The 17,139-nt window shown below is 46.0% G+C and overlaps 1 protein-coding gene across 1 annotated transcript; it reads left to right on the top strand.

Moving 5' to 3' along the window:
- The first annotated feature begins 415 nt into the window (after window positions 1-415).
- Window positions 416-16,666, top strand: LOC123135330 (BTB/POZ and MATH domain-containing protein 1-like). Its single transcript, XM_044554363.1, has 2 exons — window positions 416-878; window positions 16,083-16,666. Exons 1-2 carry the CDS (start codon window positions 416-418, stop codon window positions 16,664-16,666), a joined length of 1,047 nt encoding a protein of 348 aa, XP_044410298.1.
- Window positions 16,667-17,139: the final 473 nt, after the last annotated feature.

The raw sequence follows: 17,139 nt of genomic DNA, 5'->3' as shown, positions 1-17,139 counted from the left end.
GCTGTGCTGCCGCCCCCTCCACCGGAGCCCGACTAGATGTTGCTCGGGTTGCTGTGTTGAGTGTGTGTTTTGTTCTCAGGGCTTGTTGTGCCGTGCCCTCAGCATTATTAACCCTTATGATTACTCTGTGCGCCTGCGAGACCTTCATGTATGTGTGTGTTTGTGTTAAACTTTGTTGGATGTTTGGCTTGGGCGGTTTGCTTTATATATAAAGCAGGGCGAAAGACTTTTTCGGTATATATACCAGAAGCTAACTAGTACCGCTACGAATCGGTGATGTTTAAGAGTCGTGCCGGACAAGCTAACATAATCGTGGTTAATTCTAACACCCAAACCCTAACGCACGGAGCCCACGATTTCTGTCTACAAAACAGCAGTAGCAGCTAGCATTGTATAATCGATCAATCGTCCGGCAATGTCGGATTCCACCGGTGCCGCGGAGTTCGAGCTCAACTACTTGTCGATCGATCAGTTCCCATTCGACCACGTTTTCCACTCCGACATCTTCTCTGCCGGAGGGTACGAATGGCGGATAGCATGCTACCCGAACGACGTCGGAAGCTTCGTGTCCGTGTACCTCGAGCTCATGGACGAAGCCAAGAACGTCACGGCCATCTTCGACGCCGCCATTACGGGAAACGACCAGCTGGCGGCAGGGGCGTCACGCTTCTTGTGGCACAGGCGGGCCGTGCATGTCTTCGGCTTCAGTGACTCACCTGAGGACGACCATAGGGATGATGACTTCTGGGGGTTCGATCAGTTCGTCCACCAGAGAGATCTCCACAACTATGACACGAGGAGCGATGGGCGCGTCACGGTCAGGTGTTCGGTCTTGGTTGTCGACGACGGCAAGCCCCTCCCGATGAAACATGGGATAGCCGTGTGTTCGCACACGAACACGTCACCGTGTACCTCCAACGCCGAGGGTGATGCACCACAACTCACGTTGAAGGAGACTCGGCCGGAAGCGCGGTACGCAGTCAATTCGGCGTGTGCTTTTGAGGACCCGAAACCCCACACGCTCGGGAAGGACCCCGTCAAGGCGCGCGGCGGCTATGGGCTGCCCTAGGTCGGCCTGACCGCCCCTAGGGCCTTGAGGTTCGCCGCCCTGCAATGAAGAAGAACAACAAAGAACGAGGAAGAAGAAGAACTAGGGTTAAGGAGAAAAGATAAAAGATAAAAAGTGGTATATGATTTGATCGATTGTGTGTTGTTCAATCGGCCGTCACCCCTTAGGTATATAAGAGGAGGCTGGACTTCCCGTGCAAGGAAAATGCTTGGATTCACGTCCAAAACCCTAGTCAAATTCGGATTGGTTTTGTCCGAACTTTCCAAAACTGTTCGGTTTAAACTGGCTGCACCTTGCAGGTCTTTTTTGTGGTGGTAAACGATCTCGGATGGAAACGAGCCCAAAAGAAATCTTGACCGTTTCGACGAGACGAACAACTTTTATGTTGAACATTTTTTTATCAGAGGTCATCTTGAGGGTCAAATCGGTCACGTAAAACAGATTATCCCTCGCGCTACCCATCAGACAGGGTGTCTGGTGGGGCGCGCCAGTTTTTGCCTCGTGACAGGGCTGTATTCCGATGGATCTAACTTTTGCATACGAACTCAGATTGGAATGATTTTTATATCAAAATCTACCGCTTCGACGAGACGAAGACAATCCGTGTAGATAAGTTTTCCATTTGAGGTCGTCTTGGGGGCTTAATCAGCCAAACTATACTCTGAATATAAGATCTTAGTACTTTGAGCATAGTTTCGGCCTTCGAGATGAAATCGGACTGCAATGATCCAAACTTCAAAGATGTTCATATCGACAATACGGAACTATTTCATGAAGATCACTTCTCCATTTGAGGCCATCTTAAATAAGTTATTGACCGTGCCAAAATCTGGTGTCAACACATGCCCCCCTATTTTTTGGCAAAGTTTGTGTGCCGAAAAATAACTTCCGCATAGCTTGTTCTAAGGACGATGTCAACACTCCATCGGCCAGTTTGCATGTTCTTAGGACGACAAGTATATATCGTCCATTGCTTGTTTGAACCTCTTGATGCAAACTTGGGTGAAAACTTCTCAGCTTCTATAACAATCCGGTGATAAGGTTCCATAGATCAAAACCATCCTCCGAACCATATTGTTCACCCTTTCGCTAGGATTTTGCAGATAATCAAGAATAAACTTCCTCCAATCCTTACTTCACCTGCATAAAATTTTCATTAGTGGCCGAAGCGGTGGGCTTCGATTCAGTCTTACCTATGTTGACAAGACCTAGCATCGGCTATTGATAGAAATGCAATACACCATGGTTAACATAGTAGCCGGACGCTTGCTGTGCCAACTCTTTCGAATTGTCATGCCTATACATATGAACAATTTAAAAGCAACCCAAGGTAAATCTTGCATCTAGACATACCAAAAGATAAACTATAAGTGATTCGTCAAAACATTGATAACCCTTGGATATTTGTTGCACTACTAATAACGAATCACCGAAAGCCTCAATGTGTATAGTACCTATGGCAACCAAAAGCTCCAAACCGAATAAAATTTTATATTCGGCTTTGATCATTGTGAAAAAATATTTTAAGCGACATGAGGCTTGTTTTGCTCTTCAATTGAACTAATGACGATGTTAGGATACTACACCGGCCATGCTTTGACATATTCTTAGGGCAACAGATAAATATTAGCCATTAACATGAGGTCCATCTAGAATTCACCCACCAAAGTATGTATAGCCGAAATAAACAAATAAAATAGGAATATAATATTTCGGCCCCTTTGTATTAGCAACAATGTAACTAACCAAATGTATGGTAATTTGGTAATACCCTCTCATGATATAGAAAATTATGTTGCATCCATGGATCAAAATAAATCCATGGAGGGTAATTGATCATACCTAGGGATGAATTCCATGGCAAAGGCATCAACAGCATGGTTGAAGAAAATGGATGATGTGCTAACCGAAGATTTTGATGTTGTGATGCGCACCTTCGGCTTAATTGTTTGTTGCATTTATTATTTGCCTTGTTCACTTTTATTGTACTTGTTGCAATAGAAGCATGCACACCATTTTTGTGTTGATTGACCTTCTTGGGAACCCATGCCATGTTCTTCTTTTTCAGCTCTTGTGCACTAAGATTTTGTAATTTCTTCTTTTGCCAATATGATAAACCGAGTGGGCATCTCGGTTGTGATTTTATTTCAAGCAATGGCAACTCTTTTTGGGCCTTGTGCATGTTGGAAATATTCCCTAGAGGCAATAATAAAAGTATTATTATATTTCAATGTTCATGATAAATGTCTTTTATTCATGCTATAACTGTATTATCCGGAAATCGTAATACACGTGTGAATACTTAGACCACAATATGTCCCTGGTGAGCCTCTAGTTGACCAGCTCGTTGTGATCAACAGATAGTCATGGTTTCCTGACTATGGACATTGGATGTCGTTGATAACCGGATCACATCATTAGGAGAATGATATGATGGACAAGACCCAATCCTAAGCATAGCATAAAAGATCGTGTAGTTCGTTTTGCTAGAGCTTTGCCAGTGTCAAGTATCTCTTCCTTCGACCATGAGATCGTGTAACTCCCGGATACCGTAAGAGTGCCTTGGGTGTATCAAACATCACAACGTAACTGGGTGACTATAAAGGTGCATTACAGGTATCTCCGAAAGTATCTGTTGGGTTGACACGGATCGAGACTGGGATTTGTCACTCCGTATGACGGAGAGGTATCTCTGGGCCCACTCGGTAATGCATCATCATTATGAGCTCAATGTGACCAAGGTGTTGGACACGGGATCATGCATTACGGTACTAGTAAAGTGACTTGCCGGTAACGAGACTGAACAAGGTATTGGGATACCGACGATCGAGTCTCGGGCAAGTAACGTACCGATTGACAAAGGGAATTGCATACAGGGTTTGATCGAATCCTCGACATCGTGGTTCATCCGATGACAACATCGAGGAGCATGTGGGAGCCATCATGGGTATCCAGATCCCGCTGTTGGTTATTGACTGAGAGCGTCTCGGTCATGTCTGCATGTCTCCCGAACCCGTAGGGTCTACACACTTAAGGTTCGGTGACGCTAGGGTTATTAGGAAGACTAGTATGTGACTACCGAATGTTGTTCGGAGTCCCGGATGGGATCCTGGACGTCACGAGGAGATCCGGAAGGGTCCGGAGGTAAAGATTTATATATGGGAAGTTGTCAAACGGACACCGGGAAGTTTCGGGGTCATACCGGTATTGTACCGGGGCCACCGGAAGGGTTCCGGGGGTCCACCGGGAGGGGCCACCCCTCCCGGGGGGCACATGGGCTGCATGGGGCAGGGAGCCAGCCCCTGGTGGGCTGGCCGCACCCCCCTCCCTTGGGCCCATGCGCCTAGGGTTGAGGGGGAACCCTAGAGGGGGCGCCCCCCTTGGCTTGGGGGGCAAGCCACCCTCTCCCCTCTCCCCTAGGCCGCCGCACCCCCCCTAGATGGGTTCTAGGGGGCCGGCCCCCTTCTCCCTTCCCCCTATAAATAGAGGGGTGAGGGGAGGGCAGCCGCACCACCCTCCAAGGCGCAGCCCTCCCCTCCCCAACACCTCTCCTCCTCCGTTGTGTGCTTGGCGAAGCCCTGTCGGAGTACTGCCTCTCCACCATCACCACGCCGTCGTGCTGCCGGTGGAGCTGTCTTCCTCAACCTCTCCTTCCCCCTTGCTGGATCAAGAAGGAGGAGACGTCTCCCGCCCCGTACGTGTGTTGAACGCGGAGGTGCTGTCCGTTCAGCACTTGGTCATCGGTGATTCGAATCACGTCGAGTACGACTACATCATCACCTTACAAGCTTCCGCACGCGATCTACAAGTGGTATGTAGATGCAAACTCTCTCCCTTGAATCGTTGCTTAGATGAACTCATAGATGGATCTTGGTGAAACCGTAGAAAAAATTTTAATTTTCTGCAACGTTCCTCAACAGTGGTATCAGAGCTAGGTCTATGCGTAGTTCTCTTTGCACGAGTAGACCACAATTTTGTTGTGGGCATGGATTTTGTCATCTTACTTGCCTCTACTAGTCTTTTCTTGCTCAACGGTATTGTGGGATGAAGCGGCCCGGACCAACCTTACACGTACGCTTACGTGAGACCGGTTCCACCGACTGACATGCACTAGTTGCATAAGGTGGCTGGCGGGTGTCTGTCTCTCCCACTTTAGTTGGAGCGGAATCGATGAACAGGACCCTTATGAAGGGTAAATAGAAGTTGACAAAATCACGTTGTGGTGATTCGTAGGTAAGAAAACATTCTTGCTAGAACCCAATTGCAGCCACGTAAAAGATGCAACAACAAATTAGAGGACGTCTAACTTGTTTTTGCAGCGATTGATCATGTGATGTGATATGGCCACAAGTTGTGATGAATGATGAATTGTGATGTATGAGATCATGTTCTTTGTAATAGGATTCACGACTTGCATGTCGATGAGTATGACAACCGGCAGGAGCCATAGGAGTTGTCTTTATTTTTTGTATGACCTGCGTGTCATTGAATAACGTCATGTAAACTACTTTACTTTATTGCTAAACGTTAGTCATAGAAGTAGAAGTAGTCGTTGGCGTGACAACTTCATGAAGACACGATGATGGAGATCATGATGATGGAGATCATGGTGTCAAGCCGGTGACAAGATGATCATGGAGCCCCGAAGATGAAGATCAATGGAGCTATATGATATTGGCCATATCATGTCACAACTATATAATTGCATGTGATGTTTATTATGTTTATGCATCTTGTTTACTTAGGACGACAGTAGTAAATAAGATGATCCCTTATAAAATTTCAAGAAGTGTTCTCCCCTAACTGTGCACCGTTGCTACAGTTCGTCGCTTCTAAGCACCACGTGATGATCGGGTGTGATGGATTCTTACGTTCACATACAACGGGTGTAAGACAGTTTTACACAGCGAAAACACTTAGGGTTAACTTGACGAGCCTAGCATGTGCAGACATGGCCTCGGAACACGGAGACCGAAAGGTCGAACACGAATCGTATGGAAGATACGATCAACATGAGAATGTTCACCGATGATGACTAGTCCGTCTCACGTGATGATCGGACACGGGCTAGTCAACTCGGATCGTGTAACACTTAGATGACTAGAGGGATGTCTAATCTAAGTGGGAGTTCATAATTTGATTAGAACTTTATTATCATGAACTTAGTCTAAAACCTTTGCAAATATGTCTTGTAGATCAATGGCCAACGCTAATGTCAACATGAACTTCAACGCGTTCCTAGAGAAAACCAAGCTGAAAGATGATGGCAGCAACTATACGGACTGGGTCCGGAACCTGAGGATCATCCTCATAGCTGCCAGGAAACAATATGTCCTAGAAGGACCACTAGGTGACGCTCCCGTCCCAGAGAACCAAGACATTATGAATGCTTGGCAGTCTCGTGCTGATGATTACTCCCTCGTTCAGTGTGGCATGCTTTACAGCTTAGAACCGGGGCTCCAAAAGCGTTTTGAGCACCACGGAGCATATGAGATGTTCGAAGAGCTGAAACTAGTTTTTCAAGCTCATGCCCGGGTCGAGAGATATGATGTCTCCGACAAGTTCTACAGTTGTAAGATGGAGGAAAACAGTTCTGTCAGTGAGCACATCCTGAAGATGTCTGGGTTGCACAACCGTATGACCCAGCTGAACATTAACCTCCCAGATGAGGCGGTCATTGACAGAATCCTCCAGTCACTCCCACCAAGCTACAAGAGCTTTGTGATGAACTACAACATGCAGGGGATGGAAAAGACCATTCCTGAAGTGTTCTCGATGCTGAAGTCAGCAGAGGCTGAAATCAAGAAAGAACATCAAGTGTTGATGGTCAATAAGACCACTAAGTTCAAGAAGGGCAAGGGTAAGAAGAACTTCAAGAAGGACGGCAAAGATGTTGCCGCGCCTGGTAAGCCAGTTACCGGGAAGAAGTCAAAGAATGGACCCAAGCCTGAGACTGAGTGCTTTTATTGCAAGGGGAAGGGTCACTGGAAGCGGAACTGCCCCAAATACTTAGCGGATAAGAAGGCCGGCAACACCAAAGGTATATTTGATATACATGTGATTGATGTGTACCTTACCAGTACTCGTAGTAACTCCTGGGTATTTGATACCGGTGCCGTTGCTCATATTTGTAACTCACAGCAGGAGCTGCGGAATAAACGGAGACTGGCGAAGGACGAGGTGACGATGCGCGTCGGGAATGGTTCCAGAGTCGATGTGATCGCCGTCGGCACGCTGCCTCTACATTTACCTACGGGATTAGTTTTGAACCTTAATAATTGTTATTTAGTGCCAAGTTTGAGCATGAACATTGTATCTGGATCTCGTTTGATACGAGATGGCTACTCATTTAAGTCTGAGAATAATGGTTGTTCGATTTATATGAGAGATATGTTTTATGGTCATGCTCCGATGGTCAATGGTTTATTCTTAATGAATCTCGAGCGTAATATTACACATGTTCATAGTGTAGATGCCAAAAGATTTAAAGTTGATAACGATAGTCCCACATACTTGTGGCACTGCCGCCTTGGTCACATTGGTGTCAAGCGCATGAAGAAGCTCCATGCCGATGGACTTTTAGAGTCTCTTGATTATGAATCGTTTGACACGTGCGAACCATGCCTCTTGGGCAAAATGACCAAGACTCCGTTCTCCGGAACAATGGAGCGAGCAACCAACTTGTTGGAAATCATACATACCGATGTGTGCGGTCCAATGAGCGTTGAGGCTCGCGGAGGATATCGTTATGTTCTCACTCTCACTGATGACTTGAGTAGATATGGGTATGTCTACTTAATGAAACACAAGCCTGAAACCTTTGAAAAGTTCAAGGAATTTCAGAATGAGGTAGAGAATCAACGTGACCGAAAGATAAAATTCTTACGATCAGATCGTGGAGGAGAATACTTAAGTCACGAATTTGGTACACACTTAAGGAAATGTGGAATCGTTTCACAGCTCACGCCGCCTGGAACACCTCAGTGAAACGGTGTGTCCGAACGTCGTAATCGCACCCTATTGGATATGGTGCGGTCTATGATGTCTCTTACCGATTTACCGCTATCATTTTGGGGATACGCTCTAGAGACAGCTACATTCACTTTAAATAGGGCACCGTCTAAATCCGTTGAGACGACACCGTATGAATTATGGTTTGGAAAGAAACCTAAGCTGTCGTTTCTAAAAGTTTGGGGATGCGATGCTTATGTCAAGAAACTTCAACCTGAAAAGCTCGAACCCAAGTCGGAAAAATGCGTATTCATAGGATACCCTAAGGAAATTGTCGGGTATACCTTCTACTTATGATCCGAAGGCAAGATCTTTGTTGCCAAGAACGGATGCTTTCTGGAAAAAGAGTTTCTCTCGAAAGAAGTAAGTGGGAGGAAAGTAGAACTCGATGAAGTACTACCTCTTGAGCGGGAAAGTGGCGCAGCGCAGGAAACCGTTCCTGTGATGCCCACACCAACTGAAGAGGAAAACAATGATGATGATCAAGGTACTTCGGATCAAGTTACTGCTGAACTTCGTAGGTCCACAAGGACACGTTCCGCACCAGAGTGGTACAGCAACCCTGTCCTGGAAATCATGTTGTTAGACAACAATGAACCTTCGAACTATGAAGAAGCGATGGCGGGCCCGGATTCCAACAAATGGCTTGAAGCCATGAAATCCGAGATAGAATCCATGTATGAAAACAAAGTATGGACTTTGACAGACTTGCCCGATGATCGGTGAGCGATAGAAAACAAATGGATCTTTAAGAAGAAGACGGACGCGGATGGTAATATTACAATCTATAAGGCTCGACTTGTCGCTAAGGTTTATCGACAAGTTCAAGGGATTGACTACGACGAGACTTTCTCTCCCGTAGAGAAGCTGAAGTCCGTCCGAATCATGTTAGCAATTGCCGCATACTATGATTATGAGATATGGCAGATGGACGTCAAAACGGCATTCCTTAACGGACATCTTAAGGAAGAGCTGTATATGATGCAGCCGGAAGGTTTTGTCGATCCTCGGAATGCTAACAAAGTATGCAAGCTCCAGCGATCCATTTATGGACTGGTGCAAGCATCTCGGAGTTGGAACATTCGCTTTGATGAGATGATCAAAGCGTTTGGGTTTATGCAGACTTATGGAGAAGCCTGCGTTTACAAGAAAGTGAGTGGGAGCTCTGTAGCATTTCTCATATTATATGTAGATGACATACTATTGATGGGAAATAATATAGAATTTCTGGACAGCATTAAGGCCTACTTGAATAAGTGTTTTTCAATGAAGGACCTTGGAGAAGCTGCTTACATATTAGGCATCAAGATCTATAGAGATAGATCGAGACGCCTCATAGGTCTTTCACAAAGCACATACCTTGATAAGATTTTGAAGAGGTTCAAAATGGATTAGTCCAAGAAGGGGTTCTTGCCTATGTTACAAGGTGTGAGATTGAGCTCGGCTCAGTCACCGACCACGGCAAAAGATAAAGAAGAGATGAGTGTCATCCCCTATGCTTCAGCCATAGGATCTATTATGTATGCCATGCTGTGTACCAGACCCGATGTAAACCTTGCCGTAAGTTTGGTAGCAAGATACCAAAGTAATCCCGGCAAGGAACACTGGACAGCGGTCAAGAATATCCTGAAGTACCTGAAAAGGACGAAGGACATGTTTCTCATTTATGGAAGAGACGAAGAGCTCGTCGTAAAGGGTTACGTCGACGCTAGCTTCGACTCAGATCTGGATGACTCTAAGTCACAAACCGGATACGTATATATGTGGAATGGTGGAGCAGTAAGCTGGTGCAGCTGCAAGCAGAGCGTCGTGGCGGGATCTACGTGTGAAGCGGAGTACACGGCAGCCTCGGAGGCAGCGCATGAAGCGATTTGGGTGAAGGAGTTCATCACCGACCTAGGAGTCATACCCAATGCGTCGGGGCCGATCAAACTCTTCTGTGACAACACTGGAGCTATTGCCCTCGCCAAGGAGCCCAGGTTTCACAAGAAGACCAGTCACATCAAGCGTCGTTTCAACTCCATCCGTGAAAATGTTCAAGATGGAGACATAGAGATTTGCAAAGTGCACACGGATCTGAATGTCGCAGATCCGCTGACTAAACCTCTCTCGCGTGCAAAACATGATCAACACCAGAACTCTATGGGTGTTCGATTCATCACAATGTAACTAGATTGGTGACTCTAGTGCAAGTGGGAGACTGTTGGAAATATGCCCTAGAGGCAATAATAAAAGTATTATTATATTTCAATGTTCATGATAAATGTCTTTTATTCATGCTATAACTGTATTATCCGGAAATCGTAATACACGTGTGAATACTTAGACCACAATATGTCCCTGGTGAGCCTCTAGTTGACCAGCTCGTTGTGATCAACAGATAGTCATGGTTTCCTGACTATGGACATTGGATGTCGTTGATAACGGGATCACATCATTAGGAGAATGATGTGATGGACAAGACCCAATCCTAAGCATAGCATAAAAGATCGTGTAGTTCGTTTTGCTAGAGCTTTGCCAGTGTCAAGTATCTCTTCCTTCGACCATGAGATCGTGTAACTCCCGGATACCGTAAGAGTGCCTTGGGTGTATCAAACGTCACAACGTAACTGGGTGACTATAAAGGTGCATTACAGGTATCTCCGAAAGTATCTGTTGGGTTGACACGGATCGAGACTGGGATTTGTCACTCCGTATGACAGAGAGGTATCTCTGGGCCCACTCGGTAATGCATCATCATTATGAGCTCAATGTGACCAAGGTGTTGGACACGGGATCATGCATTACGGTACGAGTAAAGTGACTTGCCAGTAACGAGACTGAACAAGGTATTGGGATACCGACGATCGAGTCTCGGGCAAGTAACGTACCGATTGACAAAGGGAATTGCATACAGGGTTTGATCGAATCCTCGACATCGTGGTTCATCCGATGACAACATCGAGGAGCATGTGGGAGCCATCATGGGTATCCAGATCCCGCTGTTGGTTATTGACTGAGAGCGTCTCGGTCATGTCTGCATGTCTCCCGAACCCGTAGGGTCTACACACTTAAGGTTCGGTGACGCTAGGGTTATTAGGAAGACTAGTATGTGACTACCGAATGTTGTTCGGAGTCCCGGATGGGATCCTGGATGTCACGAGGAGATCCGGAAGGGTCCGGAGGTAAAGATTTATATATGGGAAGTTGTCAAACGGACACCGGGAAGTTTCGGGGTCATACCGGTATTGTACCGGGGCCACCGGAAGGGTTCCGGGGGTCCATCGGGAGGGGCCACCCCTCCCGGGGGGCCACATGGGCTGCGTGGGGCAGGGAGCCAGCCCCTGGTGGGCTGGCCGCACCCCCCTCCCTTGGGCCCATGCGCCTAGGGTTGAGGGGGAACCCTAGAGGGGGCGCTCCCCTTGGCTTGGGGGGCAAGCCACCCTCTCCCCTCTCCCCTAGGCCGCCGCACCCCCCCTAGATGGGTTCTAGGGGGCCGGCCCCTTCTCCCTTCCCCCTATAAATAGAGGGGTGAGGGGAGGGCAGCCGCACCACCCTCCAAGGCGCAGCCCTCCCCTCCCCAACACCTCTCCTCCTTCGTTGTGTGCTTGGCGAAGCCCTGTCGGAGTACTGCCTCTCCACCATCACCACGCCGTCGTGCTGCCGGTGGAGCTGTCTTCCTCAACCTCTCCTTCCCCCTTGCTGGATCAAGAAGGAGGAGACGTCTCCCGTCCCGTACGTGTGTTGAACGCGGAGGTGCTGTCCGTTCAGCACTTGGTCATCGGTGATTCGAATCAAGTCGAGTACGACTACATCATCACCTTGCAAGCTTCCGCACGCGATCTACAAGTGGTATGTAGATGCAAACTCTCTCCCTTGACTCGTTGCTTAGATGAACTCATAGATGGATCTTGGTGAAACCGTAGGAAATTTTTTAATTTTCTGCAACGTTCCCCAACAGTGCACCCTCAACTTCTTTTCTTCAGATTTGACACTCTGATTTTTATCAATTGATTGCTTCACTTCTTTGCCTTTTGTAGCCAATGTCAACACTTTAATTGGCTCTTTATTATTTGAGATCAAATCTGAAGCAGCATACTTACGACCATCTCTTTTCACGCAGTAAATTTGCTTTACCACCTCTTTCTTCTTTCTTGAGCTCTGGACCGATTCCTTATGATTGAAACGGTCTTTGACGCGTGATTGTTCAAATGTTGATCTCCTTGGAGCTGCATAGTATTGGTGTGATGGTCTAGAATAAGATGGAGAATGTGCCCTTGTATCATACCTGTCCCATGATGAATATGTATCTATATGAGCATAGGGAGGTATCCGCGGCATTGGCATTGGCGGCCCAAAATAAGGATATGAATATGTTGCATTAAAATTATCACTTTGCCAATACCGATCCTCATATTTGCACCTTGGGGGTGACCTTGGTTTCTTTGCATGATTTGGCCGATAAGCATTCTTCTCTTCACACTTTTTTTGATATTTATCCAATAGTTCAGCGAAGGTGATTTTTGATCTTTTACACTTGCGCTTATTTCGGCCTTTGTTTTCTTTTGGTTTGCTTTCATCGATCATTGGATTTGCTTGCTGCCCTCCAGTCCTTGGTGTCTCCATTGTAGCTTCGATGGAATTCTTTCCCTCAAGATTATGTTCATTATTCTCTTCAACAACTTCTTTACTTGAAAGCTTGATCCCATCACCTGTAGTTTTTACCTTCTCTTCAAATGGATCGGCTTGAAGCAGCCGATGCAAAAACTTTCTGCCATCGGGACCAATCGGAATAGACTGGTCATCTCTTGGTGTCTCAACAAATTTCAATCGTCCTTTATCAATGGCCGATTTAACTATTTGACGAAACTTGTTGCAATCCTCAAAATTATGCTTGGACGAATCATGCAACTTACAATACATTCGTCCTTGGACAGATGGTTCAACATGGTGATCAAGACTTCTAATATAATTATTTTGCAACAACAAATCAAATATTTGATCACACATGCTTGAATTGAAGGTAAACTTTTCATTCTCTAGCCGATCTTGTTGTGAGAACGGCTTTGGAGTTAAGCAAACGAATGGTTCAGATTTTGCATCACACCATTCGGCTATGCATTATGTTTTGCACTCTATCTCCGATGTCTTTGGGTAAGATATTATACTATCATCAGTTTTCTCAACAGGATTTAACCTTGGCTTTAAATTTCTAAAATAAAAATAGTTAGAACATATGAACATACATGTCTCAATTGAGACCAAGTGCAAACCAAGTACGAAATAAGCAAAGCTACCCAAATAGATATGAACTTTAGATAAAGCAACGAGGAAAGCTTTGGCTGCAATAATAAGTCATTATTGATCTTTATAAATGGCACAATTGGTTGACCGATATGTTCTAAAACAATTTTATTGCTAACAAGTAAATTACCCTTCTTCATTGGTCTTTCAAAATTACCTATGAGGATTTTTCTAATAGATGCATCAACAATAAAGTTGTGACCAAATCTGAAAATAGGTAAATTACTCGCTATGCATACCTCTTCAAATACGTTGGGAGAGCATGATGGTGGTGCGACTTGAATAATATTTAGCTTCATCTTTGGATGACTCTCCAACGCCTTTTCATCATCTTTTTCTTTATTCCATGCACCATTACACTGAAGATTTTTGTCGGCCGAACTTTGTTCGGATACTTGTTCTTGTCCTTGAAGCTTGTCAATTTCTACGACACGGAACTATAGGGCAGGAAGTAGGTTCCATTAACTTTAGAAAAATCAAGCACTGTTGTTTTCCTATGCTTGCCATGCCCTTCCTCAATAATGCTTGCCTCGTTGGATTTGATGGATACAAAATATATACTACTTGATTCGGCTTTTTCAACCGAAGCACTTTCATGTTCTGAATCATCCTTCTTTTCATTGATACTACCAATTGGCAATGCTTCTTTTATCTGAGCCAATTCTTTTTCTATTTGTTTCTGACGGCGAGCTGCAAAATTAGCTTTAAGCTTTTTCTCAATTTTAGCCCACTCCGGATATGATTGCCCCACAATGCTTTTAGATTCTTTCGGCAATGATACACGGGTGTTGCCGAAATTTTACAATTGTGTAGGGGGTGTATAATATGATGTAGTACTAGGTGAAGGCATATGCATTGTTGTAAGACCATCCTTTTGCTCGCCAATTTTATCAATTGGCAAAGATTCATCTTCTTGCAAAACTCTAGCTTTTATTGCGGCATAATCAGGAAATAGCCCCCTTTTCATGTTGTTCAAGGCAAAGAGCACTAATTCTCTTATTTTGGGCTAAACTCTTCAATGCAGCCACCACTACCTCATCTTCTACAATATTGGGCACAACCACTCCTGTAAAATTTACATTCATTCGGCTATAACCAGGAAGGTGTGAAGCCGAATTATGAGCATCTACAGTTGTGTATGGTGCCAAAGAATTACTAACATGAGGTGTAGCATATGACGTTTGAGAGTAACTGGCCGAATAACTAGTAGCAGCATGGCCAATTCTCTCGTTCATCGGCATGGTTGGATTAGTATATTGCACATTACTTGCCGATGAATAAAAGGGTGAAACACTTTCTTGCATGGCATTGGAGATTCTAACATGAGGTGTTTCAAATAACTGAACTCACCATGTTGTTCATCGGCATAACAATTTGTGGGGTTGCCAATGCATGAGAGTTGGGATACATATGGTGTAGGTTACTAGTATCATAAGAACTTAAAGCATGCAAATTACTTTGAATCGTCCCTTGCACGTAATTAGATGCATTATCGAAAAAACTAGGGCTGGCCGATAGAGTATACTCATTGAACAATCTAGTAACACCATATGAATTATTTGCATCTACAGTAGGGAATTGGGTATTCATATTACCTTTGTAGATTGCAAACCCTAGATGACGATCCTTTCGTAGCAAGAATAGGCCGGAGACCGTTCAAAGCTTCTTCCCCAGCGGAGTCGTCAAAAAGGTGTGTTCGCACACGAACACGTCACCGTGTACCTTCAACGCCGAGGGTGATGCACCGCAGCTCACGTTGAAGGAGACCCGGCCGGAAGCGTGGTACGCAGGCAATCCGGCGGGTGCTTTTGAGGACCCGAAACCCCACACGCTCGGGAAGGACCCCGTCAAGGCGCGCGGCGGCTATGGGCTGCCCTAGGTCGGCCTGACCGCCCCTAGGGCCTCGAGGTTCGCCGCCCTGCAATGAAGAAGAACAACGAAGAACGAGGAAGAAGAAGAACTAGGGTTAAGGAGAAAAGATAAAAGATAAAAAGTGGTATATGATTTGATCGATTGTGTGTTGTTCAATCGGCCGTCACCCCTTAGGTATATAAGAGGAGGCTGGACTTCCCGTGCAAGGAAAATGCTTGGATTCACGTTCAAAACCTAGTCAAATTCGGATTGGTTTTGTCCGAACTTTCCAAAACTGTTCGGTTTAAACTGGCTGCACCTTGCGGGTCTTTTTTGTGGTGGTAAACGATCTCGGATGAAAACAAGCCCAAAAGAAATCTTGACCGTTTCAACGAGACGAACAACTTTTTTGTTGAATATTTTTTGATCAGAGGTCATCTTGAGGGTCAAATCGATCGCGCAAAATAGGCTATTCCTCGCGCTACCCATCAGACAGGGTGTCTGGTGGGGCGCGCCAATTTTTGCCTCGTGACAGGACTGTATTCCGATGCCTCTAACTTTTGCATACAAACTCGGATTGAAACTATTTTTATATCAAAATCGGTCGCTTCGACGAGACGAAGACAATCCGTGTAGATAAGTTTTCCATTTGAGGTCGTCTTGGGGGCTTAATCAGCCAAACTGTACTCTGAATATAAGATCTTAGTACTTTGAGCATAGTTTCGGCCTTCGAGATGAAATCGGACTGCAATGACCTAAACTTCAAAGATGTTCATATCGACAATACGGAACTCTTTCATGAAGATCACTTCTCCATTTGAGGCCATCTTAAATAAGTTATTGACCGTGCCAAAATCTGGTGTCAACACCGTGCCGCCATCGGGCATAGGAGATCATCTCGGCGGCCTACTGGACTCCGCCGCACTGACGGACGTGTCGTTCGTCGTGGGCGACGACCAGGCGGCGCCGCTGCGCGCCCACCGTTCTGTTCTCGCCGCCCGCTCGCGGGTCTTCAAGGCGATGTTCAGCAGCTCGATGCTGGAGGCCACCTCGCCGTCGTCGCCCGTCACGGTGCGCGATATGGACCCCGAGACGCTCATGGCGATGCTCCGCTTCATATACACGGACGACCTTTCCGCCGGTCTTGGAGGCGACCCCGGCGAGGACGAGGCGCTCCGGTACCTTCTTGCCGCGGCGGACCGGTACGCCCTGAACCGGCTGAAGCTTCTGTGCGCCCGGAGGCTGCTGGACAACGTGTCGGTGGACACGGTCGCCGCCGTGTTGGACTGTGCCGACACGTACAGCTGCCCGGAGCTGAAGACAGAGTGCATCGACTTCGTGGTGGCGGATGGGAATTTCAAGAAGGTCGCGCTCACGGATGGTTTCTTGGAGCTGATGACGAGATCCCCCTCGATACTTACTGAAATTAGAAACAGGCTTGGGAGGCCGTAATATATTAACATCACACGCATTACTATTTCTTTGTCTTTTGAGAACTGTATAATGTGTCAGCAACTCTTTCAGTTTCACTAACTCGCCGCTCATGGCACTGCTAGAAATCACTAATATTGCACACGAGCAAAAAAAATTCACTCCCGTTAGTGATCTAAACGTTCTTATATGTCTTTACAGAGGGAGTACATTTTATTGTTTTGCCCTTCTGAATTGTAGGATAGGCGGTGGGGAATCCTACTATGGAAGGCAACCCGCAGCCGTCCTCTAGTCGGATTGAGGACGCCCGCTGCTCCATCCCACCTACCTTGACGGTGTCCAGCGCCCGTAGCTTCGGTAGCCTCTGGTTCCCCTTCCGACGGCGCTAAGAGCATGTCTAGTAGAGCCCTTAAACCCTTAAATAAATAGAAATAACCATTTTTTTACAGGTTAAAACGAAAAAACAGCAAATACTAGAACCCCTAAACCCCTAA

This window comes from Triticum aestivum, chromosome 6B (genome assembly GCF_018294505.1).
Source record: "Triticum aestivum cultivar Chinese Spring chromosome 6B, IWGSC CS RefSeq v2.1, whole genome shotgun sequence".
Taxonomy (NCBI): Eukaryota; Viridiplantae; Streptophyta; class Magnoliopsida; order Poales; family Poaceae; genus Triticum; species Triticum aestivum.
The sequence above is the reverse complement of the archived record's forward strand: the minus strand, read 5'-3'. Positions and strand labels throughout refer to the sequence as shown.